This window comes from Galleria mellonella, unplaced genomic scaffold (assembly GCF_026898425.1).
Source record: "Galleria mellonella isolate WM207_F2 unplaced genomic scaffold, CSIRO_AGI_GalMel_v1 utg64, whole genome shotgun sequence".
Lineage (NCBI taxonomy): Eukaryota > Metazoa > Arthropoda > Insecta > Lepidoptera > Pyralidae > Galleria > Galleria mellonella.
In genome coordinates, this window is record NW_026442133.1 from 4,037,942 (window position 1) to 4,060,755 (window position 22,814).

Below are 22,814 nucleotides of genomic sequence, written 5' to 3' on the forward strand. Positions count from 1 at the left end.
ATATATCAAAATATGAAATTTGGTTACAATTTGAATAACTTTTCTCTGGAACTTTTTGAACAATTAAATATATCAAAGTACGAATGACATTATATCCAAACGTTAATATTATCTTATACACTTATTGGTTTTTTTTTTATAATAGTACAACATATGAGCACCATTATCACTACATGGTATAAAACAAAGTTGTATGTTTGCCCCTTTGTATGCTTAGATGTTTAAAACTATGCAATGATTTTGATGCGTTTTTTTTTTAATAAATAGAGTGATACAAAAGGAATATTTATATGTATAATACATGCATTATATAGTATTATATAATGCATGTATTATATTTAGTATGAGCATTGCATCATTGCGAAGCTAGGGTGGGTCGTTAGTCTTGAATATATGAGGCTGCAATTGATAGTTACCACTGACCATAACTAGTAGCTTCAGCTTATTGACCATTTCAAGTTGTATAAAAAAAAATTCAAAGTTAAATCGTCATCTTCATTTTTTTATTTGCTTCAAAAAAGAGGTAGTATTTGAATTTACTCTATTATTTATGTAAGTCATGGAATAGAGTCCAATTGTAAATAGACTTTGATTTCTTAAACCATAGAATTTAGTTTCGTGTTTGTCAATCATTCATCTACTGTCATTTTATAAAAAAAAAAAAAAGTTATTTTTAATAAAATTTCATGTTATTTTTATAAATATTTATTCACAATATGGACATTATGCATAATTCACAATATATTGTTACAAACAATATAACTTAGGTATATTTATTTGTTATATATACAATTAATATACAAGTACTTATTTCTATATTTTTTTAATAAAAATACTTTTATAAGAATAACAATATATCTGTAAGTATGCAATTTTCATTGATATTTCTTATACACTATATTGACACTGTTAATCCCTGCAGGGTTATTACATTGCGCATGCGTGTCAAAAGGTTATTATGTAGTTCATATACAATGATCGCGGTAGTCTTATTTGTCACCGGGCAACCGACTGCCGCGTCAAATCTCTGGATTCGTCGCGTAAAACTTTTTCAGCGTAACATTTTCAAATCGTATATTTGAAAGTAGGCATTAAAAATTTAGTAATTTGACTCTATGTCGTGTTTTGTGTAAGTTCTAAGGACCGCTGCCAACATGAGGAGGGCGATAGCTGTGCTGGTCTTCAGTTTAGTTTGCTCAGGTATATATAGATTTAAAAAGTCTATAAAATAAGGTATTTTAATAATAAAATATTTAATAATAAACCCATTATAGTAAATAAGTACGAAAAGATATAAATAATGTACCTATTTTTAGAATTACAAACATATAAGTTGCTGATTTCCAACTATTGATAATTATTGATAGCAAATTAATGATAATCATCAAATTTCTGGATTCATTAGACATATTTTATTTGACATTGTTTTTATGTACGATTAGTTATCAAAATATATCTATATACAAGGTGAGAAATACAAACTACTCGTATAAATAATCCATAATACAGAGTAAAAAAAAAAAAAACAAAAGCCAATTTATTTCTAATAAAATGCCAATGAGTAACGTGATGTTTTTTAGACATATCAGAGTAATAATATTTAAATTTAGAACGCGGAATCATCATAAGTAGATTTTGTTCACAACAATCAGCTTTTTACTCCACAATGATAAACAGTAGCTTCAAACACCACAACAATAATATGAAACCAATATAGAAAGTATGTGCTATCGATTGCTAATAATAAATTATAAAATTCGGCATGTTATAATATATGACAAGTACATACACATAGTTAATGATATATTCGACCATAGTATCGCAAATGGTATACAGACGAATTGGGAATTGTCTTATATAATACTTTTAAACTTTTATGGATACTATGATGGAAATTTGTTCGACTATTATTAATCGATTTTTAGAAAAAATCCCTTAATGAATTTTGATACAGAGCAGCCGAGTTTATATACAATATCCACTGTTTTTTATTGCGGAAACTAGTGTTAAAGAAAAAAAATCTGTAGAATTTTTATAATACTAGTAAAGCAATATTCCACCAAAGACAAAGCCTAGATATTTTTCTTACCTATAAAAAATCACCAGTAGGTTTACGCGAGAATCAATATAGAAGATCTTATTGCTTGATATGAGGATTCATTCTTGTCACGTACACTCTCGTGCGGAGATCCTTTCAATGGCTCATAGCTTTCACACGTCTTCAGGATTAGTTTGCATAATCACTTATTGTAAAAATGTTGAATACTTTATGTGCCGAAAAGGACTAGTGGTGAGTGCATAGGCGGCTTTTATGATAGTAAGTTGTTTCGACGCGTTTTTCAAATGGTAATGTAGAATGTAGTCACTTGTTAGTTGATTCTATATATAAATAAGCTTTAATATATTTAACAATTGTCGAAAACGGCAAAACACAGTGAGTTCGTTAATTTCCCATTATATGTGTATATAGACGTCGAATATAAATAAGGTTATTACTTAAACCCAGAGGGAGAGTTTGTACAAAAGTCGATTGCTTGGGTGCCTCTGTCCCATTCGTGTTTCAACCGTGAAGCAATTGTGTTTGCATGGCTGTGTTTCGGTTTGAAGGGTGGGATATGGCGTGAATTTACTGGGTACAGAGGAATAACACCTGAGTCCTCAGGAATGGCAATGGGGAGTATCATGAGCGAAACAGTATAGTCTGTTATGTCCATGGTACTATTTCATGTCTATAGGCGACGGTTACCACTTTCCATCAGGTGAGCCGTCAGTTTGTTTGCCATTCTAAGTTGTATAAAAAAAAACCATAAAATATACATAATGCTAGCTTATTAATTTATGCAATGGTCTTTTTCTGTAGCAATATCATACAGATATTATTAATGTGTAGTTTGCAATGTTTAATACATATTATAGACATGTAATATTGTAAAAAAAGGATACCCGATGTACGGTCCATACGCCTATTTAATTGGTAGGTCAGCCGGTGTGTCAATTATAGTTCATTCAACTAATGAGGTTACGCACCAATAAAAATGCGAATGACGGCAGCGATACTTTAATGTAGGGAGGACTTGTTCATTTTGATCTTATAAATTAAAAAAAAAACTCGCCTATTATTATTATAACCAGCAAGGTATCCACGTCGTTATTATTACTAGCGCCTTTCAAGTCTTTTCGCACGTTATGTAGGGGTAATACCTTAGTTTTTTTTTTATAACAAGCATGCGGCTTATCTGATGGTAAGTTTTAATTTAACTTACCCGTCAGTAGTAGTAAAAAATTGACTGTCAACATGTACGATGATTTTATTGTCGTTCTTATCTCTTTTAGTGTTTTCTACCAATATCTATATTAAACTAGGAAAAAAAGGAAGACGTTAAGATTGAGTGAAGCATAAGTTTTTATAGGATCCGATAACGAAATTTATCACATTTCCTTTATAACATTTCTGCGACATTCTAAGGGGAATTAAGTTCAACATGATATTTCCCCATCAGTCGTAAAATGGGCGTGGTCGCCGTTCCCTGCAAGGATAATTTGCTGTTTTAGGGCAGGTCAACGTGTATTGGCGTTTCGTATTATGAAGTACCTATAAAGAATAAGTAATTGTCAATAAATTGACAGTTTTAGGGTGGTTTTATGACATTAAAATTTAATATGTTTGGTTGGCTTGATATAATCCAATTCAATTGAATGAACACAAAACCAACATACTTTTATACCAATACATTAAATATTACTTTGTATTCCGATTAATTAACATATCCCGCTCTCATATAAAATTAATATTCTAAATACTATACAACATTAAATTGTTCATCTTATAATTATTCTTATACCCAGCAGTGGACAGCCGTTAACTGTCCACTGCTGGTCATAAGCCTTCCCCATAAGGGGAGTTTTGCCAGTAATTGCCACGCTTGGACTAATAACCGCAGTTAGGCTTTTAGAGATGTTTTAAGTAATGTTAACTTATAATATTATAAATAAAATAATATAAATGTAAAATTAAATCTTTCTTGTAGGTAAATATACCATTACTCTTTTAATAAGGAAGATCCATGTCTAATTAAAGTTCACAGTAATATTTTTTATACTGTTTTGCATCGAATAAGAAAATTCTATTAAAGAATTATCCTTACGTACTCGTATATGGTTTTTAAATTCTAAATTGTTATTTTGATACTTGCAAGGTATGGTAAAACAATCAACCACTATTTCTTTCTATTTAATATATATTTTTTCATCAAAAATAAAAATGTCTGCATGAATACATCCATCCTTGCCGTGAAGCAGTGATGCTTTTATGACTATATCCATATATCCATCTCAAGCATGAGGGACTACAGTACATTTTTTAATGTCTATCGTAGTATTCATGTATATCTATATGTAATATATAATGATTATGTAATGATTATTTTTGATCAGGTGAACTGTCGTTATGTTGCTAATTTTTAATTGTTTGGAAAAAATTTGGTGCACTTCTTTTTATGGTACGGGCTGCATAGTAAGCGGGGCGCTCACATACAAATTAAATTCATCTCGTTTCGACGCGACGCAACTAATTGGTGACGTAGATTGGACGCCACGTGTCTGTTCACTATTGTTTGAATCACTACAGGAAAAGGAGTCACCGTATTAACAAGTACAATTTGCTCCACAAAAATGAAATAAACAACAAAATGTTTCCTAGGGTACCTTACATAGAAATTATTTTAAATTAAAACGCTGAATCGCATCTTTACCTAGTATATTTTGTTTTGCTATAAATAATTTTTTGATCCTGAAAGTAAAAACATCAAAAATTGTCTATATATGAAATGTCATTAACATATATAGATTATAAAAAGAATTGTAAAAATTAGTTCCGAATTGGTAACGTATTTGCTTAATGGCGAACGTAAGTTTTAAATTTAACGAAATTTAACATTATGTGACCAACGCCACAGGAGTAACCTTTGCGACTAAAAGTCAAAACTATTTCAGAATTTACAAAAATATCTTCAACTACACTTAAAATTCGAGTTGTCGATTACAGAACTCTTTCTTTATGAAGATCTTAATGTTTGCACTCCGAGTGTGATATCTAATATGTCATCAAGTGCAAATGAATGCTACCATACATAAGTTTGTAATAAGAGCCTGCCGACTATTGTCTATAAGATCAGACTGTAATTCCGCGTCGTTAAAGAGGGTCACACCGCTTTGTCAATAAGTCGATCCCAAATTGACCTTCTATATTACTTTCACTCAGGCCCTTTGAGAATAGATTAATGGTGTGGCATCTTTACTTAACCGACGGGGACGTGGGTTACTTTGTCAACTTTTTCCAGTCAAGTGAATAAGTTAGAATCTGTCAATACTTATCTTTTGTTGCTATTAGTGCAATATTTATATTTATACTAGTGACACACCTTGACCTTGCACGGGTATAAATTAGAATATAAAGAAATTTTCCGTAAAACGTATATAACTAATAGTGAAAGTGGTATTGAAATTTATTATGTGGTTTAGATGGAGTAAGCAGAGAATCATTCAGATTCAGACAACGGCTTACAGGAATTAATAAAAAATTAAAATGAGATATGAAAATGCGATGATATTGCGTAACGTAAAAACTAAAATTTACTAAAATGGTAGTAAACTACCATATAGCCCGTCTGATGCTATACAGTAATGTATGTTAGTTAGTTAGCATGCGGGTGTATGTAACACCAGCGGTATCATATGCACATTATTGACTCTTAAGAAACCTTCTCCTGTAGACATGGTATAGAAAAATCTATTGGTAGAATTGGTTTGATCAACGCTCACGTGAGAAAGAACATTAACTTCTCATACCAAATTATGTGTATATATATATATACTCATACAGATATCCCAAAAGTATATTAATTATAAAATCAAAACAAATTTTATTTAAGTAAATTACTTTTACTACATGAAATCGCTTCTTAACAAATTTCATGATTATAGATCAACAGGAAGTAGTAGTAAGTAGCTTTTGATTCCCTTTGCGAATGTATCTTTTGGTTGCGTCGATTTAGAAGCTTGATTTTTTCACTGCTTTAAGAGATTGTAGACCTGAATAATAGTATATTAATTTCAATTTGATACCTCCACGCGTTCCTAAGAAAAAGGATCTTGACAGACGAACGGTCAGATGGACAAACGGACGGACAACGAAGTGATCCCATAAAGGTTCCGTTTTTCCCTTGGAGGTACGGAATCCTAAAACGACTTTATAGTTAGACGATTTTTTAATTTACCTGAGTAAACATCACCGTTTTCACCACACCTTCCTATCTTGATTAGATAGCTAACAAATTGTTTGTAGTAAACAAGAGTTTTATCTTGTGTATTTTTAATAACAATTTATAGATATGTTGCCCTATTTTAGTTATTCTATAAAACATGTAATAGAACATCAAACTATGCAATAAAATAACGAAAAAAAACAAGTAATGCTCATACAAAATAATATTTATGATATTTAACCCTTTTTTTTCTAAGAACATTAATGGACACACAAAAAAAATATATTATTACATTGAATAGAATAGAAATAATCTTTATTGAAATAGAGTTATTTACGAGCTCTTTTAAATTGTCAATGTTTTATGATTCTACTGCTGGGTTAGGCATGTTGTTATCTGCTGAAAAGAACCCGCAACAAACTTAACAGTTACTCTTTTTAAATTATTATGTACAAGATAATTTTATATTTGCATGGATACTGTAATATAATTAGAATTAAGTTCTATAATATTAAATAATCGATATACGATTACATAACCATATAATGTAGGTAAAAAATTTACATTTTTAATTTTCATAGTCATATTTTGAACAGTTTTTTGGATAAAGAAGTTTAGATTTTCTATACATGGGTTTCTAATAGTTCCCTCTGTATAATTATTACTTTTGTAATATATTAATACCTGTCTTTACAAATTTTTCTAAATAAATGTTTAAGCTAATAAAAATAATGTCAGTAAAAATATTTCTAGTAATTTTATAGGGCCGGCAACGCGTGAATGAGATACCTAGTGGTACAGGCGTCCATAGGCTATAGTAACTACGTTTATCATCAGATGAGACGTAGGTTCGTTTGCTACTATAGTAGTATAAAAAAAATACACGAAACAGACACTTGTGAATTTAATAATATAAATATAAAGGTACGATTAGATATACACAATATCATTTCTTCTATAAGTATGTACGGTTTTAATATGAATCATTTAATGGTTTAACTATTTTATTTTCAACCGACTTTAAAAAGAAAGATATTCTCAATTCGGTTGAATTTGTATGCTTATTACTTCATAACTCAGTCAATTATAAACCGTTTTAAAAAAATATCTGAAAAGATTTACTGTAATCTGTAAGTACAGATTGGTCCCATAGAATTTTATCAGAATCGATTCAGTAGATAATTAAATAATAAAACAAATTATCTGGTGTTGCCACAATTTAAGCCGTTTTTTTTCGAAACGTAATTTTAAATTATTACTTTTACTTCTATGGCTTCTATGACGTAGATAATGTCTTATGACGTGCAAAGTGTTTTCAACATAGGACGCACATTTTTTTAAATAGTGGTAACTTATTACCGATTAGTATTTTCTCTAATGTCTAATGTTTTTGTTCGTGTCAATAAACGACGGGTAAAAGGTGGGCCGTCAATTTGTTTGGTGTTCCAATTACCCCACCTCCAAAATAACTCGCCAGAAAGCATAACCCTATATTAGTAGGCTATGAAAACCCACATCACCAGGGTTGACGTGCACTAACGTTACCTGTTTAATTTACAAATAGGTAATGGAAACAATATTAAAATTTAGTACGTACTTATCTTCTTTAATACCTAATAAACTATAGTTTTATTTGATAACATGCAAACATTATTATTCTTTCATCAATTTATTTATTTGGCTTAATTGCTAGAGATAAGATTAATAAATTATACAATCTAAAAACAAATTGTTTCTTATCTGAGAATCAAAGTACTCAATAACATAGGAAAAGGTGGATGGCAAAATTAAAATGTATTGCTATATTTACTGAGTAATATCTAATGCCCTATTTTTTTAGGAAGATTATGAAATGTAATGTTTAAACTCAAGGTTATTTTCATGTACTTGTTTATAAAATCTTATATATGCAATACGAGAACTTTATGCAATTCGTTGAAAAAAATCTTCAAGTACTGAAAACATAGGTTAACACAATTGTGTTATCTACCTATCTATAGTTAGATATTTTACATTTCTAGGACTTATAGAACAAACTCAGCTTAGGTAGAAACTAAATGACTAGTTTTTTAAAATATATAATAATATACAAGAATCTAATGAAGTTTGTATAAAATTTATTAATATTCAAATAAATTATTTCAAATTTAGAACATATTGTAGCAGAGAGCAGGTCAACCATTATCTCTTGGAAGAATTAATTTTGTTGACAGCGTTTACCATTAACGCAGTTGTTCGAAAATATAGATTAACTCTGATTAGAATTTGTCGCATATTATTTTAAGATCGCTGAAATCTTAACATAAATCCTTAATGGTCTCTATTATATAATCTAATATTTATGTAATTTTCCTTTGAAAATACCTATAAAGGAATACCGTTTAAACTTAGCTTAGTTGTAGTAAATTCCAAATTCAAAATAAAATAGTACTATGCATTGCAGTTATTGGCAGACAGCGCTTGGGCTGCATTCGATTGCCTGAAATAATTGATCGTTTCTGCGCCTGATATTATCCTTCATAATTTTACTCGTGAATAGAATGATCTTAGTTATGGGATAAGAATATTTTTTTTAAATAGTGTGTAAATGTATGGCGTGTCGTACGATCACTTCTTACGTTAGAATTTTAAAATACTACATTGAAAAATTTTCCAACTGACAATACTATTATTTATTATTATTTTTTTTTTCTCTATTTTTATTTATTTTCTCTATAACTGCACTGGGTTCACACATTCACATTTAGAGATAAGAAAAAAAATATCATAAGAAATGTGTAATATATACCTAATACACATATATATTTAACAAATAAAAAAAAATACTAGTTGCGGAGTGCAAACGAAAGAAATTTCTGTGATTGACTATTCTGTTGGCCAACTTGCTTCGATTAATTTATTAAATGATACATAAAATAAATTAATTGGTACCTAAGAAAATAACAATGACAATTATATATATATATATATATATATATATATATATATATATATATATATATATATATATATATATATATATATATATATATATATATATATACTTTGTACAAAAGTCAATTGCTTGGGTACCTCTGTCCCATTCGTGTTTCAACCGTGAAGCAGTTGTGTTTGCATGGCTGTGTTTCGGTTTGAAGGGTGGGATATGGCGTGAATTTACTGGGTACAGAGGAATAACACCTGAGTCCTCAGGAATGGCAACGCATGGGGGTATCATGGGCGAAACAGTATACTCTGTTATGTCCAAATTCTAGTTCTATAAAATATATATATATATATATATATATACTATTTGCGTTATGTATGTCAAATCTAGCAAATCTTAAGGAAAAAAAATGTTAAATAGGTAGATATCAAAAGTCTTATCTTTTGGCCTAAAACGAACAATTCATTATTTTTATGTAATTGCTGACGACAGTTTAGATAAAGTGATCAAATAACAAATAATTAAATGTAAGTAACTCTTATACTTAAGTAATTTATTAGTTATGTTAATTGATACACTAATAATTATATATACTTTATGGATACTTAGATAATTTCTGTATAAAAACAATAAACAAAATAATATAATTTTTTAACACACGGTAATTTAAAATTGTGTTCCACAAAAAAACTACTTATATTATGACAAAGTTAAGTTTTTAAATCAAATCCAGTGATTTTGATTTAAAAACTAAACTACTGAACCGATTTTAATATTATTTTTATGATTATTAGTATATCCTCTTAGATAAAAAAGAATTTTCCAAATCGGTTTACAATTTATGAAGTTACAAGGTAACAAACATAGAAATATATAATCGAACTCAAAACCTCCTTCTATTTGAAGTCGATTGAAAATCACTCCACCTGTGTGCTATTTTACACTAACTAGTAAGATATGATCGATAAGGATAAAGGTATATGTGTTAATTACACATAGTGACGACCACCAGGACTAACCAAGATGTTTTTCAGTGAGATCGTATGAAGGTCAACCTGACTGATTATGTTTATAAGTATCTCTTATAAAATCCTTATCTCTGTTACTCTGTGTTACAATCTCTTCCTCATTAAATAATATATTAAGCACTTACCAGCTTGTTACTTCATAGTACATAGGTACCATATACCTTCAAATAGGTGGAATTTCTGATTTGCTAATATGTTTACATAAAGTCGGAGGGTTAAATAGCTTATTCTTTATTAGGATCTGGTGAAATGTTGTCATAGTGTACAATTATAGATATCTATTTATATGTAGATCTATTGATTTAGGACCCGAGTAATCGGAATAACGAACCGAAAACTTTGTTTATACTGTTGAACAATCAATAGATCTATCGTATTTGAGCAAATTTCAATATTATTTTTATTGTAAATTGAAAAAAGGGATTGAATGTTTAAAATAATTTCAATGTTTATTTATAAATTGTTACCATTATTAATCACTAATTGTGAAATGTAGCTTTGCTGACGTAGTTTACGACACAAATACTTTCATTATTCAAGACGTGATACTTTCGTTTACTAAATATTATATGTCTGGGAATCCCAACCGGTCGATCGGGATCGACCGATCGATCGTGGCAAGGCAATAAATATAAATAATACTTTGATACTCTAGCGGAAGATGCTCAGACGCAATGCTCACACTAATATATGTAAATAAGTATCTAGTTACTAAGAATAATTTTTAGTTTTATGTTTAAAATAAAATGTATTAAAATAAAAAAAAATATTACATTATTATTGTGTACTGAAAAATGTTGTTTCATTTGAGATTTCAAGAAGTATGTAATTGGTAGATCGCACAGGATTTCGTTAGTAAACAGTAGATCTAGGGCTAGTCAAATCGGGCACCTCTGTTATATGTCAATTGTATAAATGTTATTAAAACATCTAATAAATAAAATAAATAAAACTATTTTTTATTATAACACTAATCTTTACCCGTCATTTCGTTCGCGTGACCGCCATATATGATTGATCAGGATAAAAATTTGTGTCTTTCATCCCCAAATACTTAGTAGTTAATTTATACCAAATTTTATGACAGATAAAGTGAGCCCTTAAAGCACTGGTTCTTAATCTTTAAGTGATGAGGGACCATTTGATAAAGTTTATGTCTTGCCATGGACCACCAATTGTTTGAACCCAAATAAATAAAGGGATCCTCTATCTATCATATCTATATATTTTATCTATAAGCGAAACATCCATACATTTATTGTTAAAATTGCAGCGGAACACGCGCCGCGTGTTATTATGTCGACTCGTTGTTACTTGTTTAATTTTTTTCGGATGGCTTCGTGGATCACTTTCGGTGTTTCCAGAGACCATCAATGGTCCGCGAACCACCGATTAAAAACAAATGCATTAAAGCATCAAGAGGTAACAAATTCAATTTGACATTTATAGTATCAGAAAGGATTAGGAGTACGCAAATCCGTTTTCTTGGAAATTTCCGTAGGTAAACAAAACAAAATTTTATAATCTGTATTACCCAGAAGCAGCACTTCTAAAATATATTTCAATTTTTAGAATTTACTTAGTATCTGAATGAGCTCCTGCTTTCTTCTCTAATTTCGGAATATTTTTCTAATTATAATTTATGCTTCCATTCTATTAAAAAACGACTTTAATCATGTGTAAATTATTATATATATTAATTCGATCGATTTATATATTAAATCGATTGGAAAGAATCATCGTAATCGGCCGACAATAGGCTAAAATTTTGTACATAGTCAGACGAACAATTTACTCTGCTTTCAAATAGCTCAAAGTTAAAACACATTACATTTATGCCACAAGCCTGAATATATTTTTCTACTTGACAATATTCCAAGTTTATATATTGCGCTACAAAATTTTTCATTTATTTATTCTTAGAAATATTACAGAAGATACTGTGTTAATAACAATACTCCCATAGTATATATTTAGAAACCTTAATTGGATTGAAATAAAATTTCATGGTTAACTTCCAGGAAAAGCTAAACCTGCATCAACATTCATTTCAAATAATCACACTGACGTAATTAAAAAATGATCTCTAAATGAGTAATTTAATTAATAAGGGGTTGAAACAATTTTAGACGAAGTTGTACTGCGGATGAATAATTATATCATGAAAGCTTTGCAGTCTAATAAAAATGCCTTTACTCAGTAGGGTATTGTCGTTAAATGAATTTTTTATTATGCTTTAGATAATTTCTTAATATAATATGAAAATAAGCGATATTTATCATTTTAATTAATTTTATTAGAATAAATATGATACCCGGCATCTTCACTAACTTTTATTACTTATAACAGTAATAAAAAGGGTTTAGACTTCAGATTTTTAAACCTTATCATTTTATCATAGAAAATATAGTTGGATGAATTTAATTAAATATTTTATCATCATCACCGTTATCATTTCATCCTTAACATAAGTCTCCCCCTTGGGGGTTTTGGTTTTGGCCCCAATTAGGTTTTAGAGATGTTTTAAGAGGGACGCTGCTGCCAATCCCTCGCCTTTCGTAGTCGCCACTTACAACAGTCACGGGAAAGGAAGGGGTGGCCTATTCTATGCAAGGACCCCATGGTCATATTATATATGAACGAATGCATGGTTATTCCCTATATGTTTTATACATAAATAATTAAGTACAATTAGAATATTTAAATGATATGACGATGTTATTAAAGATGTGATTGTATTATTTACAACAATAATAAATTACTAAATACCTTACAACAAAAAATAATATAATAGAAATAAGACAAGCTACTAGTAAGTATTTTCTTACTGTACAGTGCGCATCATCATAAATTTTACAATATATATTATATTTTACATTAGCTGTATCTCGCGGCTTCACACGCGTGAATCAGTCTATCAGTCACCTACGTATGCCAAACTTCATTCAAATCCGTTTAGTAGTATTTACGTGAAAGAGTTACAAACATTTGGTCCTTCATTATAAAGTGTCGCATTTATAATAATAGATAATTTGTAATTAGATTATTTGTTAAATATCTAATGATAGTTAATCTCATCTAATAAGTTTTCATGGCAGACGAAAAACTCTCGTTTCTTCCCTAAACATCTATTTTCACAATGATCCCCTGAATCTTTAAACAGGCGTTTGTTTTCGTGAAGGGATTACATGGAGTTTGCGCCCTTCGCAGCTGTTACCCACGCCAGATGCTGCGCCATCGATATTATAATAAAAACACTTTAACATGATGCGATTTGCAAGTTTGACCTAAGTTATTGATGTTCGATAATCTCTTATGATCCATTTATAAATTCTTAAATTGTCACGTCAAATGTTAACAAATTGAACACTTATATGTCAAGCATTCAGCCGTATGGGGCCAGCATAGAATGGGTCACCCCTTAATTTCGTGTGGGCGTCGTAAGAGGCGACTAAGGGAACTAAATGGTTGAGGGATGGACAGTAGCACCCCTTTTAAAATATCACCAAAGCCTAACTGCGGTTGCCAATCGGCCTGCTAAGTGTGGCAGCTACTGGCAAAACCCCCATTTTGGAAGAGGCTATGTTCAGCAGTGAACAATAAACGTCTAATGTGATGTAATGATGTTTAGTATATTATAGAGATATGATTGTCATTTCAGTCATTATAAAATAAATTTTCATTTGTATTGTCAGATCAAATACTTTTTCAACCAGTTTCAATATGAATTATTTAATAGTAATCTGTTTTTTTTTCATCCAACTTCAAAAAGAGGGGCATTATATTTTTTCATGTTTGTTACCACTACATAACTTTATCAACTATATTTGGACAGATTTGGAAGTTTTTTTTTTTATTTAACCGGTTTTTTCGACAATTGTAATCAGTTTTTTTGCGAAATAATCTTAAATTGTTCAAATATTCTAGTATACGGTGTTAATACAATAGTAACTATTACTTACTACACATTGGTTTCTCCCATATACCTACTGTTGTAACGGTCCTGAGATATTTGCTGCATTGATTCTCTGCAACACATTTGAGATCGTCACTACATCTCACACTGCGTTTGTTTATATCTCGGGTATATAGTCCATTGTTATTTCAACCGTAATCTACAGCTTACTTCAACTGAAATCATCTGCTGTTATTTTTAAGCTGTCTACAGCTTAAAAAAATCTGCAGATACTTGTGCAATATCATTCACATTAGTATTATTAATTAAAAATAGGAAGGAAGACTTTTTCAAGCTTTTTAATTAGATTTGAAATCACGCATGTGCAAGGTAAAATATTTTAAGAAAATTTTATATATACATGAAAACAAATGCCAAGAAATTAAAATATAATGAACGTACTATATTTCGTGATCGGAAATAATAATAAGCTGATTTCATGCATAACGAAATTCTAAATCCAATTTCATGAGTATTTTCCTTTAACTCTAAGAAATTTCTGTCCGAAAGATGACTTAGATAATCTTCTAATTACTTTTGACTTCAAAGTTCCAAGTAAAGTTAACCCAAATTAAACGCTCACTGTTAATCACACTGAAACGTGCGATTTTAACGTATTTAAGTTGCTCGATGCATTTTTTTTCTCAATACAGTTATAATAGTAGTTTTCTCATAAAATATCAGTATCATGTTGCCAGCTATAGTAGCTAAGTAGAGCTTTTAGCTACTTAAATAAAAGGGAAGGCTCAACTTGTAGTAGTCTTATTGGATAAGTTCAACTTTCACACAGGTTGTAATATAAACTTTGAGTTGTAAGAGCGACTTCTTCGCTGCCTGCGGAGTTTAAGATTGATCACATTTAGTACTTAAAATAGATTTTCCTCTTTAAAAGTACATGGTTTTTTAAACATACCTACTTACTTAGTTATTCGTTTCAGCCACATTTTAATACTTTTCTCTAGAGAGGTTTCTTCTTTGTTTCAACTTAATTAAATGTACCTAATGTGTTTAATTAAAAATTAATTAAATAAATTTGAAATAAATTGGTAAATTGTAATATTGTATTATGCAAAATTACCTTAATTGTGTTAATTATCTTCTTTAGATGCACTTGAAATTGATATTTTAACGTAATCGTGTAACATGGCCGCAAAAACATTGATTTAAAAACACCTTTCTTTTGGAAGTTATTTAAAAATTATATCACTGTAAACAAATTGCCATTGCATGTATGATTCAGCCATAGTAAGCCATGAAAAGTATCACTATTACTATGTATAAGCGAAAATACATTACGCGATATATACACGCTTACCTAATAATATAGCAAATATTACGCCTGGCCTGTGTAAAAATGATAGAGAGATTAATAAATACTCTAAAATTCGGATACATATGAATCAGACATTACATTTATACATAGTTATAGAGTTTGGTACTACATCTGCTGCCATATTAAGTATTATAATAATAAAATGTGATACCATGGTATATTGGAGTATAACAAACGTGGAATAAAGACCTTTGTACCTACACGAAGGGTCGCCACGGTCACAACTGGCTATCGCCGTTTTGCACAGAATTTAATAGCTAGCAATGGCTCTTTATTGTAAGCAATAATGGCGATAAAAACCATAACATCGATACCCTTTTCGTAAGCTTTTTTATTCATACTATAAGTCAATATCAAGTCCTTTCTTTATTAATAACTCATTTTAAGTAAATAGTATATATTGTTTCTTTTTTAATGAGTAAAACTGTATTGGTAACCTTGCTTATGTTATTGATATTCGCTGGCGAGGCACGTGTGAGGGACGACAAATACGTATGAAAGAAGGTCAGTGTGGCTATCATGACGATTTCAACTAGAATTCATCACGATGGCTTCTAGGACGACACATGGTCAACCTAATATGGTATATTTGCTGGTAATTGGCTTATTTGACACTATTACTAATACAGGCGGGGTACCAGTAAGGGATAATAAGTGAGAATGAAGACAGCTTACAGGGATTAGCTACCAAGGAGGACAGCATAGAGATCTACCTAATATAATGAGTGAATCTCACAAATTTTGTCTAGATGATTGTTTAATGGAAAAAAATGAAATTTTTTACCTTACCCTAGATAATATAATGAGCCACTGGGTGTTGCTGTACCGTTTAAACGAGAGCTGGTAAGAGTCCGGCAGTACCCATATGCCTCCTTGAGGCCGTATAGATCTGCATAATGTATTTCCCCACGTAAAAAAATAACAATATAATGACAACTCTTCTTTACAATTTAGCATAAAAGTGCTAGTTATTATCTGTGCTGTATTTCATATATTTTATTTAAAACAAGGCTAATTAGCTGAGAGCTACTTCCTAATTAGATAAAACTAATTAATCCTTTGCCTAGCAGACGACATACAAAAGTAGATGGTAGCTAACCTAGGTTTATTAAATTTTATTTTCAACGTTATTTATTATTTAAGGGGTTTGTTTCAATCATTCATTAAGTATATATTTTTTTAATCATAATTATTTAGCTTTATACTTGTGTTTTATTTTTTTCCAACTTAATAAAGATGCCACAATTTAACATAATTAGTGATGTCATTTTACAGTGCATATACTACTAAAATAATAATAAATAAAAAATCGCTCTGAATCAAAGAAATCACTTTTATCTTCTCTTAAATGAACATTCGTGAAGGTCAAAAATTAATTTTTAATTTTCTTACCTTTTTTTTATACAACTTAGAATGACAAACAAGCTGACGGTCCACTTGATGGAAAGTGGCAACCGTCGCCTATAGACATGAGCAGTACCATGGACATAACAGAGTATTCTGTTTCGCCCATGATGCCCCCCATGCGTTGCCATTTCTGAGGACTCAAGTGTTATTCCTCTGTACCCAGTAAATTCACGCCATATCCCACCCTTCAAACTGAAACACAGCCATGCAAACACAGCTGTTTCACGGTTGAAACACGAATGTGACAGAGGTACCCAAGCAAACGACTTTTGTACAAAGTCTCCCTCTGGAAAGCACTTTAGAGCACAGAGCATTTTAGCTTTTCACTTTTTCGTAAGTCAATATTTTTATTTGTGTCTAATTGCGGAGCCGTGCCACTTTTAATTAGATGTTAGTTTAATTTTTTTTGTTTTTTTAGAGCTTGTAGAAAGTTCTAGATGATGTTACTCTTGTTGTCCGTTTATATAAACTAATACATTTTATTCTTAACATATTATTATCAAGTAAAAAATAAAATAATAAGTTTTTCTATAGTACGTAGGATCATATAAAGGGAAAAATGATCAGGATTTATTCTTCGTGGCAAACTATTCTTACCTACCAATTCTTAGTGTATTATACCAATTATTAAAATAACATTTTGACAAGCATTTAATTTTCATTTATGACCTTCCGCGACCTTTTATTTTTCTTTCTCCGATTTTTTTTTATTTCTTGTATATTTTATATACTTTGTAAATAGTTTTAATTTATTATATCCTATTAAACAGGTAATATGCGATATATATGACATACATATGAAAATACATAGTATTAAAGAAAGGCTAGGGCTAGTTTTATAGGTGAGTCGGGCGTCATCCAGGCGCGTCACAGCGGCGCCCAGCCCGTGACGTTAGAGCGAAAGTCTTTTCAGGTTACTAGGACACCAAACAGTACCTACATTCAAGGTCTGTTTGAGGTATTGATGAAATTCGTCAGTTACATTATTAATTAGTCTACGTTAAATACTTGTTTATTACTAGATTCTGCCATTGTATTTTCTTCTAAATTTAAATAAACTTAACCACAATTTTTTATCATGATTCTACTATAGTTGATTCTTTTGGAAGAGAACTATAAGAAATTCAACTGTTACACTTTTGATTGTTGATTTGAATATATTAGAAATAAATTAAAAATACTATTATGTGTTATTACCTAAATAGTTAAAGTTCAAGGTTATTTATGAGGGAGGCTTTTATTTAGCTGTGAATAACAAATCGGAAATTGTGATAAGGAATACCTCATTACAATTTCTGATTATAGTTAGGATAAAATAAATTTAGGTACAAATATATAAAATATAAACATTGTTAAGTATTTATACACTACACGTTGTATACGGTATATCTATATAAGAAAACGTATCCAGTGTTGCCATTATTATATAAGTCAATCCGTTAAAGTACTACATGCCTTATTTATCACTGTATATCTAACGTATTTAATAATTGAAAAATAATTGATTCTTTCAATAAGAAAAAGGCAATATTCATATATTAATATTTTATAATTCATTTCTTATGATCGAAAGAGTAAAAGTAGGTAACCCTGAAAGTTCTTTCATATAAAGTTTATTGTCAAATCAGGTAGATAATAATAAGAAATTTAATTTTAACAAATGTTTGAATAAAATTCTATATTTTTTATTATTATAATCTACTATTATTAATAATTTTATAATTTTAATTCTATAATTTATAGACTCAAGGAAATCGTTAAGTATTAAAAAATAAAGTATAATTCGATACTAAGTTTTATTAAAATAAAAGATAGATACAAGAAAATCGTTAACAATATAAGATCTTTATCACTATCTGAACAATCTTGGGGAATGCTTTTCGTCTAAAGCACCCATCAAAGTTATTCGTATTATAAAAAAGAAATTGTCAATTGCTCTTCTCATTTCAAGAACAATTCTCTTCGAATATATGAAAAAAATATTTGAAAAGCTTTTATGACTTTATATATTTAGTTACTTATCTATAATTTTATTAACATACTTATATTATTGCTAGATAGAAAATGTATTAAGTATAATTAATAATTGTAAACATGTTAATATGTATATTGTACATAATTTTGTTTTGTTCCCCAAAAATCTATTCAATTGTGACTAAATCCATATTTATGTATTTGACATGTTATATTGTTAAGCGACTTGACACTAATATAATAAAATTATTACTAAACGATATCTGTACATAAAAGAAAAGGAAAACTTCATCTAAGGGACCTTAATAAGTGCAATAGACGCCGAAATAATTATTTATAAAATCTGTTTGTATGTTTGTTCCGCATCATGTAAAAATTACATATATATACAATATCATACATATCGAATGATGTTTTCACAGTTATTTTCCTGAAGGTCTAATTTAAAATCTAGTATATGCTTTATCTTGATGTGCCATCTAATAGTGGTCATTTTTACTTGCTTTCCTACTTCTGAAGTCAACGCATACAAAGAAACGGGCAAAGAACTAGTTTATTATAAAAAAAAAAAAATATTACTATACTATCATTTAGAATTGACCAAGAATTCGTAACAAAAAAAAATACCAATAAAATGAGTTTTTTCAGTTTCGGATAAAAAGATACAAGGCAAGAGGAAAATGTATTTTCTAAGAATATTTCATTTCAACCAAATTATAATTTGTAGATATCAAATAATTAGGTATTTTGGCAAAAAGTATCTATAGATACTTGTTTATTTCGTTGGAGATCAATATGAGTACAAATAGAAACATAACATTGTTGGTGGAAATATTTAGGCTTCGATAAAACCTGATAAAACAACGCATTGACATGTAATCCATCAAAATGTTGTAACAAATTTGGTGTCATCGCGACATACAGCTATACAATCTGTCGATTCATAATACTAACATGTAAGCTTTTTTGAACCGACTTCAAAAATAGAGATTCTCAATTCGGTTATATATTTTATGTTTCTTACCTCATATCTCCGTCAGTTATAAACCGATTTGGAAAATACTTTTTTGTCTAAACTACTTAGAGTTTAGTCCAATAGAAATTTTATTAAAAAATTTTTACATCAAAATAACTGATTTTGTTAGAATTGAAGTAGATTTTGTTTGTGGGAAAAAATCTTAAATTATGTTGTGTCTATTAGACTATATTTTCGTCAATCCTGCATTGATTTTAACAGTTTATTTTCTCATTATCATAACACTGCAATCGACTGCTTAACTTCTTCATTTCATGTTCATGCAAATTCGTTGAACTACGCCTGTAATTTTGGTCGTCTGACGTATTACTTCGTTTCGAAAGCGATCCTTCTGAGAAATTCCAAGCTTAAAATTTCAATTGATGGACTAGTTTTATTAGATATTAGTATCCTCTTTTTAGTACCCTATATCTATGATAGTGGTATGACAGTATGAAATGGGAGGGGTGAGGGGGGGGATTATTAGTAATAGGGTCTAGCTGACCTACTACTAGTAATACATCCTATCAGTTCGACCTCCATGCTGTTTCCCCTAAAAACCATTATGGTTCTTTCTAGTGGAATTCGTCACGATGGGCTAACTGACCTGGTTTCTTCGTCACCTATTATCTTCCACTAGTACTTCGACAGCATATACCGATAGCGCAAGCAGGGTTACCATTCCATTTTAACCCATTAAAAAAAATACGATGTACTGATTATAGACTTATGTCTTTAAGCTTTATTCTAGAAACGATGATTCTTTTTTAATCTAAAATACTTAGGTGTTCCTATGATCTTATATAAATTTTGACAAAATTGAAGTAGGCAAACTAATTCAGAGCTCATCTAAGGAAAACTGGTAACCGTCATAAATAGACTCTACACCATGTACAAAAACCATAAAAAGTACTTGAGTCTGCTCTTATATCATTAGTAAGAACTAAGATTTCCATCAATTTGCCGTGTGGTTCCGGCATAGAATAGGCCACCCTCTACTTTTCAGTGATGTTGTAAGAAGCGACCAAAAGAACGAAATGGTCGAGGTATGGGCAGCAACGTCTCTCTTTAAACATCTTCAAAATCTAACTGCGGTTGCCAATCCGCCTGCCAAACGTAGTAACTACGACCAAACTTAGTAGAGAGGGGCCTATGTTCAGCAGTGCATAATTAATGGTTGATATGGTATAGTAAGGTTTCTATCAAAGTAAAACAAAGGTATGCAGGCATAGCTGTTTTGTAAAACCAGATTTCAAATTATAAAATTTAAAATAAATTATCTGTGCTTCAATATAGAAAGGATTTCCCAATAATACAATTTCTCATATGTATTTTTAAGGTATAGGCATCTCATGTTTAGCATGAAAAGATTTTGCGTTTTCTCTTTCATTATATTTTGAATATCGTAATGAATTCCATGAATATGATAATGGTATGAAGATAATATCATATAAATTCAAAAATCATTTATGTATTCAAGTAACATATTGTTTTTAGTAAGCATATAGATAGGTACATCTATTTCACAATGAGATTAACTGGTAAAGAATACTATACTTATTGTCATCTTTATATTTTGTAGTATTTAAGAAAGAGTACGTAAATAAATAATTAAAAATAATTTTCTTAGATTCTGTTTGTATACCTACAAATTGTATAAAAGGATAGTAAGAGTCTTTGTGCGAGTCCCTGTATAAAGGACTAATCTCAAGAGCCATTGAAATAAATTTAATGTGGTTTTCATTATGTCCATTGTTCTAAGGAAGGTGTGTTATGTAAATTATAAAGATATTAACCTAACAACTATAGAAGTTTAGATTTATTTTAATAGTGTATAAAATCGGAAAGGTTGGTCAATTCAACTATTGTAACATGTATTGTATGTGTATTGTAAAAACGTACGTCATTTTATTCAATAGTTTACATTGCTCTACTTATCTCGTTTCCTGTAATAATACAAATCTACAATACATAGAATTTGATAGATTTTTTTTTTAATTTAATTAAATTATTTACTATCCTGTTAAAGGAATATTCTTGGAAGAAAAATGATAACGTGAAAAATATTGTCTTTTATAATAACATGATATGTCCTACTATAAATAGCATGGAATGTTCTTTCCAGGTGTTACTGTATGGTCATAGGGCTCAAAAATGTTTGTAATTTTTTGATGTCTTATTTTTGTCATTACGAAAAAAGTTTAATTTCATTAATTTTCAAATGATTTTAATTTTACGCAGTAGAATATAACTGTAGTTATAAGTTTTACTGTATATAGTCTACAATAATAATTATATATGGGCACCAGCAATGTCAGGGATGTCACGTACGAGCCTCCGATTATTTCACCGAATTTTCATCGTGTATATGGATTGGATATGCAAATGTATATATTTGAAACACCTCCGATGTCGTTTGAACTTTATGTGTTTGGGAATCGCACTACAAGGAAATAATATTACAGTATAAATTATAACAAGTTAATAATTTTAGTTACGTAACAAACATTCCGCAATGCAAAAAGAGGGTGATAACCATCTTACATAAAAATAACCATTACAGTAAATTGTAGTCATTCATATACAGACATAATATTGTTATTCAGATCTGTAATTTATTTATTTATTTCGTAATCCATTTCGTTCTATACAATACAATATCATCATGTTAACCGTTAACTGTCCATTGCTGAATTGCGGCAATAGGGGAAACCCTATGTCGCCCCCTATTGGAAGGTTTTGCCAGTAGCTATCATGCTTGGAAGGCAGGTTGGCAACCGCATTTATGCTTCGGTGATGTTTAAGAAGGGACATTACTGCCCAACCCATGACCGTTAAATTCCTTTAGTCGCCCCTAACGACAACTACGGGAAAGGAAGGAGTGGCTCATTCTATACCGGAACCAAACGCCCA

The 22,814-nt window shown here is 29.9% G+C and overlaps 1 protein-coding gene across 1 annotated transcript in view; it reads left to right on the plus strand.

Annotated features, from left to right (window-relative positions):
• The first annotated feature begins 1,043 nt into the window (after positions 1-1,043).
• The window catches only part of LOC113512553 (neural cell adhesion molecule 1-like), a 146,181-nt gene continuing 124,410 nt past the window's right edge, over positions 1,044-22,814 (plus strand). The window contains exon 1 of the mRNA XM_031906919.2: positions 1,044-1,200. Within this exon, the coding sequence (XP_031762779.1) occupies positions 1,155-1,200 (46 nt within the window). The 5' untranslated portion in view covers positions 1,044-1,154. The remainder of the gene's footprint in view (positions 1,201-22,814) is intronic.